This window comes from Microtus ochrogaster, unplaced genomic scaffold (assembly GCF_000317375.1).
Source record: "Microtus ochrogaster isolate Prairie Vole_2 unplaced genomic scaffold, MicOch1.0 UNK42, whole genome shotgun sequence".
In the NCBI taxonomy this organism is placed as follows: domain Eukaryota; kingdom Metazoa; phylum Chordata; class Mammalia; order Rodentia; family Cricetidae; genus Microtus; species Microtus ochrogaster.
In genome coordinates, this window is record NW_004949140.1 from 358602 (window position 1) to 367993 (window position 9392).

At 43.8% G+C, this 9392-nt stretch overlaps 1 protein-coding gene across 1 annotated transcript in view; it reads left to right on the forward strand.

Moving 5' to 3' along the window:
• Positions 1–7315, forward strand: part of Sept6 (septin 6) — a 108135-nt gene extending 100820 nt beyond the window's left edge. The window contains exon 10 of the mRNA XM_005368885.3: positions 6313–7315. Within this exon, the coding sequence (XP_005368942.1) occupies positions 6313–6322 (10 nt within the window). The 3' untranslated portion in view covers positions 6323–7315. The remainder of the gene's footprint in view (positions 1–6312) is intronic.
• Positions 7316–9392: the final 2077 nt, after the last annotated feature.

A 9392-nucleotide genomic window follows, 5' to 3' on the forward strand; every position in this document is an offset into this window, starting at 1 on the left:
CTCTCTCACACACACACCTCTCTCACACACACACATACATATACACACCCTAAATATAAATCTTTTAAAAATCTATTCTGTAAGACTGTAAGAACAAATTCATGAAAACCTCTGCTAAAGAATTAGCAGGTAATTCTTTGTAAGAATCTATGAGGGTTAGTGGTTGTGTCTACAGAAGTAGAACAGTCCATGCTATCACACAGATTTTAAAGAAAATGAAAGCAGTCATTATAGTATAAAAGAAAGCAGTGAATAAGCACCTTTTGTATACGCTACCAAAACCAGGAAGTGGGGTGAAATTGAATAGAAATATTTTTTATCAGCGATCTTAGATTTCTTTTTAACTCTGACACGGAAACTTTCAAATGTAGAGAGAAAAGAGGTGATAGTACAATTCAGCCCCATATTCCTCAAGCCTGGCCATCAAAGAATCATTGACATACAGCTAATCATGCTTCCTCAATTACCCAGACATGCTGAATTATTGTAAGGCAAAAGTTGTGTCATTTTATGTGTAAATACATGGTATGTATTTCTAGGAGATAATGATGCTTTAAAATAAACACAGCTATCATTATCACACTTATAAAATTAGCAATAATTTGCCCACATAAAACATCTAGTTGGTGGTGAAAGTACCCGAGTGGTCTCATAAATTGCCTTTCTTACTTTTGGTTTGTTTGGGTTGGGGACTAAACTTTTGAGAAGATGTCCCCTGGCTCAGCCATGTGGTGGTTTATATGGAGAGCCTGCTGTTAGTCATCAAACCAACGGTTGCAGTCATTGCACTACAAACCTCAGGCAGCTGGCAAAGAAACTCTCCTTTCAAGCAAATCCCAGCAAGGAAGTCCATCCAGGCTTCTGAAACAGAAAGCCCAGGGAACTGAGTCAAACAAATGCATCCTAGAAGAACAAAGCAATGATTTATAACCTGCTTTAAAAACAAGCCCTGGGGCCCCTGCTAGGGGCCAGCATCAAATGGCAGCTTTCTATTTAGGGAGACTAAATTCCTAGAGTATTTGCTCACTACCATAGTTCAGGTGCCTAGTCAAGTGTCTGACGCATAGTAGGAGCTCAGTTCATATGGAGTTTCTTTCTTCTACCATTATTTTTATTTCAAATTTTTAAAGAATTGTTTATGTTTTATTTAACTTTATTTTATGTGCATTGGTGTGAAGGTCTCAGATCCCCAGGAACTGGATTTACAGACAGTTGTGAGCTAACATGTGGGTACTGGGAATTGAACCCCACTCCTCTGGAAGAGTAGTCAGTGCTCTTAACCACCAAGCCATCTCTCCAGCCCCTGTTCTACCATTTTCAATGAGAGCAGGAAAGATGTATTCTGGTGAATTCCATTTTGACTAATTCAGATTTCATTGCACACTGAGTGATTTTCACTCAGAGTTCCCTGGGTACGTCTTTGTTAGTAGCCATCCTTAAAATAGACCCTGGAAAACTATCATTAAAGTCACGCCTTAGAAGTGAGAGACGATAAACAGCTGGAGCAGCCGATTTCAACCCCAAGCTTCTGTGTAGTCAACTGCAAAAGCAGTTATAGATCATTTGAGCTGGGAGGGCCTTAGCTGCCTAGGATCTGCAAGCAGCAAAGGATGTGCCTCCTTCCCAAAACCTTCACTTGGGGGATTGATCAGAAAAGCCACCTGGAAGGCAGGCTGAGGGAGGCTTCTATGCATGGGAGAACAGGACATTCACTGTGAACAGTTGATTGCATATTCTCATATATCATGTTTGTCTAATTCCACTCCCCGCAAATAGCACTGATTTAATGGGATGACTGTTGTGTCTGTTCTTCCAAAAATCCCCGAGAAAATCAACTTAAGGAAGGAAATTTGGTTCTGTTTATGGTCACTTGGCCTCATTGGTGTGGCACAGATCTCGGCAGAGGATCGTGGTAGAGGGCTGTACGGAAGCAGAGCTTCTCACTTCGTGCCAGCCAGGAAACAGAGAATTGAGGCAGGGACAAGATACAGCATCACAGGACTTGTTCCGGTGACCTACTTCTTCCAACAGGCCCGCCTGTAACACTATGAATCTTTCAACAGGATTATTCTGTTAAATCAGAGCCCTCAGACTCTAGTTGCTTCCTCAAAACCCCTTAGCTGACAAGGAAGCCTTTAATACATGAGTCTTTGAAGCACACACCACATCTAAACTATAAAAGAAATCTCATTTTTAGGTCATAAACAAGGATTTTGAAACAAAGCAAAGAAATTCTCAGAGACCATTAAGACTCTCCCAGTAACAGGACAGTCTTGGTTAGATATCTCTTATCATGGATATAATACTTTATGACTACAGGCATATCAGTCAGTTTCTTCATATGTGACACAGGGACCAATATGACTTAATATACTTATATCACAGAAATGAAATCCCAGCAGGAGATAGGTCAAAGTACGACATGAACACAAACCAGTGGGCTTCTGTAGCTCAGGTTTACAGGTCACTGGTTGGAACCCCACCCATCACACACTTGACAAACAGGTATTGGCTTAGGGTTGCAGTTAGCCAGCTAAACTTGCTACGAAGGATGCCAAAGTTGAAACCTCAGTTTCTTCTTGTCCTTTGGGACAAGAGGGCTGTGAGCCTGATGCTGTGTCTGGTAGCCTAAGGTCACTAGAGACATGGTATACATGGACAAGGTTATCTGGATGTGTGTATGTGGGATTGTATGTCAAGAACAGATTTTAAAAATTATTTGTGTGGGATTTGGTCTTTATGTTGCTTTTTTAATGTCACCACTGCTGCCATTAATATGAGAAAGCATGTTCCCAGAAGCCAGTGCATAAGACTTTTAAGACCATCTAACATAGCTATTCTACTTTAGCTATTAGTTATGACTTAATTTCTTTCTGGCTTTTTTTAAGGGATACATCCATCCATCCATCCATCCATTCATTAACCCCCTTCTCTTTTCATTTTCAGTTTGGGCTTCCTGTAGACGCACCCTTTCCTGTGCAACAGAACTGGGCCTCCCTCTCTTATTTCCCCCTTACCATGTTTAGGGGGCATACAACCCATGCCCTCCCCTCTCTTCCTGCGAATGTTATAGAAGCCTGAGAGTCAAATGATGATGCCTGGCCTCTCACCAAGAAGCCAGCAACGACATAGCTTGGAGTCACATTCCATCCCTTAGTCCCTGTCCTAGCACCCCCAACCATATGTGCCCCTACTTCTCCATCCCTATCTTTGCCAGACTATCACATGTCCAGGAGTTGCTATTTGCTACTCTTCCTCATTTGAATTTGACCACTATTTGTTTCCTTGAGGTATTTCCATCTACCCTGGCTGGATAAGTACCAGTCAAGGCTCAGAGCTTTCCCCTTACACTCCTGCATCCTAGTCAATGGGATTGTCCTCCCATTCCTCTAATCTAAGGAACTATAACCTCTTCTCATAGGCTTCAAAAGAACTGCCAGTGATTCCTATTTCTTCTACCATCTTAGCCCAGCCCTTTCCCAATTCCATTCACTCAGAGTCACCTGTATTAAAAGTCAGCACACGTTTCTTTGTACCAAGCCCTTTCTATAAAACACAATTTTCTGGGCAAGACAGTGTATATTTCCCCTCTAATTCTGGACACCCCACAGATAAAGAAGGGAAAATAAACTAGCATATTATTACCAGCCTAGAGTCTTGAATGATAGACTTATAGAATTCTCCTTGGGGATTTCAGCATGGCATTGGTCATTTCTTGCCATCCCAATGAGGTGGACTAGCAATAATAATAATCCCAGTTTGTAAACTGGTGAGTTGCTGCAAGAAGCTAGGCTTGGGGCTCGCCTGGATGAGTATGCTAGTCTACCTGATGATTGTAATGATGGGTTGAATCTGCATTTACACCCGTGCCACTTCAAAGAGGAGAGACCATTAGCTGGAGGGAAGAAGAGATGCTATTGCTTGACATTTACTTCGGTCTAAGGATTTGATATTTTAAAAATACCCTAGTCTTAAGTTTTATAATGGGTCCCATCTGATTCTGGCTTTTGGAAATCCTTTGAAGTACAGAGCCTTCCACTGTCAGGGCCATGAGGCACAGTATGGCTTTTGATGTTTGACTAGTGACAGAGCAACAGCTAGAGGCGACCTGGTAATGATCTGTGGCTAATATGGCGTCTCTCTGCCCTTCCTTTGCAGTAATCCATGGCTGTGTACTGAATAGTATGCCCTGCTACAGCTGGACTGGACTCCACTTAGCCTTTTAAGAGAAGGTTCTTATTTTAACTGACAACTTTTTTTAATGGTGCCAGACAGCTGGGCCCTCCACCCCTGCTCTGGTACTTAAAGCTTCTCTCTCTCTTTCTCTCTCTCTCTCGCTCTTTTTTTTTTTTTTTTTTTTGAGTTCTGCAACTTGCTTCTGCCTCCCAGTCTGACTGGCGTGGACCATGACCTTCTTCTTTTTTCATATTTTAAAGGTGGTTGTATAATCACTACCTCTAAAACACGCAAGGTGATAATACATTTACAGGCTTTCGGAACTGTTGCAAAAGGGCAGAGCCATTCTCTACAATCACAGTTAACACCCGGAAGCCAAGACGAAGCCCAGAGCAGAACTAGTTGAAAGCGAACAAGTCAGTGTGCACACTTTCTCTGTTCTGTGGTCAAAGAGAGGCGATGTTGATATGTACTGGCCTGTGGCCAGAGGCAAGAACAGGGTGACAATGGAAAAGCATGAGCTAATTTCTTGGGAAAAACCAACTGGAAGTGGAGAAATTCAGGTAACCCTATGCCTAGATGTAAAACAGAACAAGGCACCACCACCAAAACAGAAAGCCCAAAGCAGAATCCCCAAATACCTTTGGTTACACAGTCAGTAGTCGGGGGAGTCAGGCTACTGAGTTAACTGAGTCTCCTTGAGAAAGACCTCTTATTTGTAGCCATGGGGTTCTGTGGGATTTTTGTTTTTAAGACAGGTGCTTACTATGTAGCCCTGGCATCACAGCGTAGATTAGGCTGGCCCTCAAATTCACAGAGATCTGCCTGCCTGTATTTAAAGGCAAACACCAGCTACGTGCAGACCCAGCTGTTTGAGGCATCTTAACTCACCTTCCCGGAAATGAGGCCTCTCCTTTGCAATTGTATATAAATTCACTACTTGAGGCTTGAGGATTTCAAAATACTTTGCAAGTATTTGAGCTGGCACTTTTCAAAAGCAAGGAGGAATTGTAATAAGGTGGGAACTCTTTGGCCAGCATGAATGACGTAACCCCTACGAGGATATTGACATGTAAAGAAATGAAGGCACTTATCTGGGGTTCCACTCATATTTCTTGGCAAAGTCCAAGCAAAATTTTGTCTCTGGGTTCCCAATCCATTTCACCAAAGGGACCCAAGTATTTCTGCATGTTTCTGAAGACAACTTTTTTTATGTTCAGAGAAATCAGTCATTGTTAGAGGAATAGGATAGGATGGATAGGGGCAGGTGGAGAGAAGGCTTCAGGCCAGCTACCATGATGCCTGATGGTCAGTTAGCTTTCCTATAAATCTGAACCAGGATCAGGCCAGTGTCCATTTCACCAGTACACTATGTGGCTTCTTGTAATCAGGGAACTTTGGTGGAAATAAAAAGCAATCAGACTCATTAAAGAAGTTGAGATAATGCTAAATTGCACTGGGCAGCTCTTCTCACTGTAAATGGGAAGGTTTTTGTTTTTCTTCACTTGAACATCTTTTTTTTTGTGTGTGAGACAGGGTTTCTCTGTGTAGCCCTGGCTATCCTGGAACTAGCTCTTGTACACCAGGCTGGCCTTGAACTCACAGAGATCCGCCTGTCTCTGTGCTGGGATTAAAGACGTGTGCCACCACCGCCAGGCATTGAACATCTTTTGAATCAGTACGGTTGTTACTATTCTTTAAAAATACTCAAAAATCTGTTTCCTTCTAGTGAAACAAAAACCATTAAATATGATCTGTGCTCTTGTTTTTCTAGACTAGAATGGAATGGCTTTCCTGAAACACACACACACACAACATTCATTTCTCTGAAGCCAACAAGTCTGGTTTCCCCACCTAGTTCGGGTCTTTTTAAAAAACTCACTTGGCATTCACATGTGGCTGTTAATATGTGCTTATTTTTTAATTAAAGCAAGACTCATTAAACTGGTGTATGGTGTTCTTCAAACCTTCTCAACAGATTTCTCCATGGTGATGGTCCCTCCGTGACCTGTTCCTGTCTTCTTGGCATTTAATCTACGCTACCTTCCGCTGCCCGCTCCCCTTGCATGCCACTTTAAATGTCCTTTCTCTTCAGCTAATTTCGTGTTTTCTCTCTCTTTCTCTCTCCCTCTCCAGCTTTTTTTAACCTTGTCTTCAGCAGCTGTACTAAGTCTAAAGGAGAAGACTGCCATTATAGAAGAGTTAGTTAGGGCTCCATATTGTCTCAAGCAAGAAACCAACCAGCTCCCCTCCCCTGCAACTGTGCACATAACACCACACTCGAGTGTACATGTGTCCCTGTGTCCAGGCAAGAAGCTCTCTTCTGACTTACATGGTGTTTTACATGGAAGTGTCTTGTCCTAAACTCACAAGGCAGGAAAAGAATCATCAGAGCTGGAATTGGACCAAATGTAACCTCAGAGAGCCGACGACAGAACCACTCACCCAGGTGTTAAGTGATTGGGGCAGGAGACCTCAGCTGTGGGTGTGGAAGTGCTGTTCACAAGGTTTTGAGTTTTCTGTTTGCTTTTTAAGAACAACTCTCTGGTTCAATGGGTTGACTGTCTTCGGCCACTATCAGGCTGATTCTGAATATGGACGAGAAAGTTGAGTGACATTTGCATCTTCAGCACTCACAGACCTTCTGTAGCCCCCAGTGAGGGGGAGGCATGGAGCAGTAACATTCCGCTGGAGAAAAACTGACTGACGGGGGGGTTTAAGCTTAGTGAGAACAAAGCTTCTCCACGCAAACTTCCGCTGGGCTTTGGGGGCTTTGCAAGAGGTTTCTGCTCAACTTGGTATCTGGAAGGAGAGCTTTGATGTTGGTAAATCTGCCTTCAATTCATTGGCTTTACTTAATATCCGAATACCATGTGAGTGTGCTTCTTCCCATGTAGCCATCCCACAAACACCAACACTCTGCTGTCCGTCTCTTGAGAGAGCCTCTTTGCATGTTTTCCAGAAGCTGTGTTTGTTTTCCTTTCTTCTCTGTGGTTCTTTTGGCTCAAAGGTGTGACCAGTCACTGCCCTTCTGGGGCTTTCATTTTCCACAAGATACATCCCAGAACCAGCACTGTTTAGCTCATTATCTTTCTAATGTCCATGTCAATTTTCAATAAAATTCAAAGAAATGTTCCATGGCTCTATGATCTGGTCCCATCAGTTGAGGGCATGGCTCGCCACAGTTTGCTTCAGGAAATGGATGGCTCCCTCCCAAGTGGATAATTTGGGAGGCTCAGAGAAATGCCATGGTGCCACTAAGCCTTCCTCAGTGGACCACCACACCCCTTGCTTCCTTCTGGCCCTGAAATTCCAGTGGGGCAGGGTGGGTCTCAGCAGGCCGGCTCTGCTTTCCCTTTAATTAGTACTGGCTGGGCTAATCAGATGAACTGAGAACCAGACCGTAGCGGGAAGGGGAAAATACAAAATGGCATCCCACAGAGCAAAGTCCAGGTAAGTTTTAATTATGGAACAAAAGCAGCTCTGTGCTGCTCCTCTCATTTACTCCTGTGAAGTGCACATTTTCCCAATTTCCCAAGTTGAAAGGCATTCTGTAGATACTAAGCCTTCGGTCTCTCAGAAAGAGCCCCCTCCCATCCTCCCAAGCATTAAGGTAGATAAAAAGAAAAGTCGTCAGTTTTCAGAAATCTAGTGCGTGAAGGGGGGCTTGCTTCCCTGCACTTCATTTGCCTAATGATCAAAGACTGAAGAAAGGACCAGGGCGTCTTCTCCCTAGCAAAACCTGAAGCCTCTGCTTGGGAACCAGAGCAGACAGCACTGACCTGCCTCTACGCAGTTCACACGCTAGGGGGCAGCAGAGTAAAGCTATAGTCACTTATGACATCACTGAACACTGAGGAGCAGGTGGAGGTGTGGAAAAATACAGAATCCTTAGCCTGTTGTGATAGCGGGAAAGTTGTGATGAGAAAGGCAAAGGCGGTCTGGTAATATGGTAAGGCGCCTGCTGGCAGGCCCAACTGTCTGCGTTTCATCCCTGGGACCTATATGGTGGAGGGAGTGACCTGATTCCTTCTCTCATTTCCCCACGCGTGCCCTGGCACTCCACCCAGTTTCGGGGGTGAGGGAGAGAACGAAAACCCTAGGAACCTCTTCTATTGCCAAAGACAACAAAATCCCAAAACAGTAAAGGCGGGGATGATGGCACATTCCTATAATTTCAGCATTCAGAAAGCATGGGGGAAAGGAAGTCTCATCTGACACCAACCTGGTGTCAAAGATAGTGAGTCTAAAGCCATTCTGGGTACACATCCAAACCCTGGCTCAGTAAACCCGGCCTGGGGTGGTGGTAGGGCTTCTCTAGAAAAGAGGAATGCCAGTAAGTCCTTCAGAAAAAGTATCTGGGTATTTGGGTCATTGAGATGGCTCAGCAGAAAAAGATAGCTGCCACCAAACTTAATGACCTGAGTTTGAAACCTGGAGCTGACACGGTGGACGTAGAGCATTAACTCATGCAAGTTATCCTCTGGATTTAAGTCATGTGCCATGGGTGCAGGAAAATGTGGATGCAAACTCACTAAAGAAATAAAAATGAAAAGATTCAGTCATGGATGGAGCAGAAGAGATGACCAGCCAACAGGTTAAAAGTACTTGCGGCTCTTGCTGAGGATCAGATTCCAGCACAAGACCTGGGGCAGGGCTTCTTACTGCCCAGGTAACTCCAGCTGCATGGTTTCCTCTTTCCCTCTTCTGGACTCTGAAACTCCAGAATTCACGGCACATACCCACACATAGACAGAAACACACATAATTTAAAATAACTCTTTATGGGGGGGGGCATTAAGTAGACGAGGTTTCTTGTTTTTGGAACCTTCCACTGAGAACCATCACGGTTTTGCACTACTTGGCATGGGCTTTATTTGAGGATGTCCTTGTCCTGGTGGGGTAGGGATGTAGTTGGTCAAATTCTTGCCTGGCACGCAGAGCCCTGGATTTGACCCTCAGTTCCAAATAGAACCGGAGGTGGGGACGTACGCCTGTGGTACAGCACTGAGAAGGTGTGACAGAATGAGCATGAGTTCAAGGCCAGCCTTGGCTATTGTATCGTGTTCACTGCCAACCTGAGTTATGGATAATAAGCACATTCTCTTCTAGAACCACAGTTGCCAACTTTGGGAAGTGACTCATTATTATATCATTTCAATCTACCAAATTATTATTGTTGTTGTTGTTGTTTGTTTTTTGTTGTTTTTTTGTTT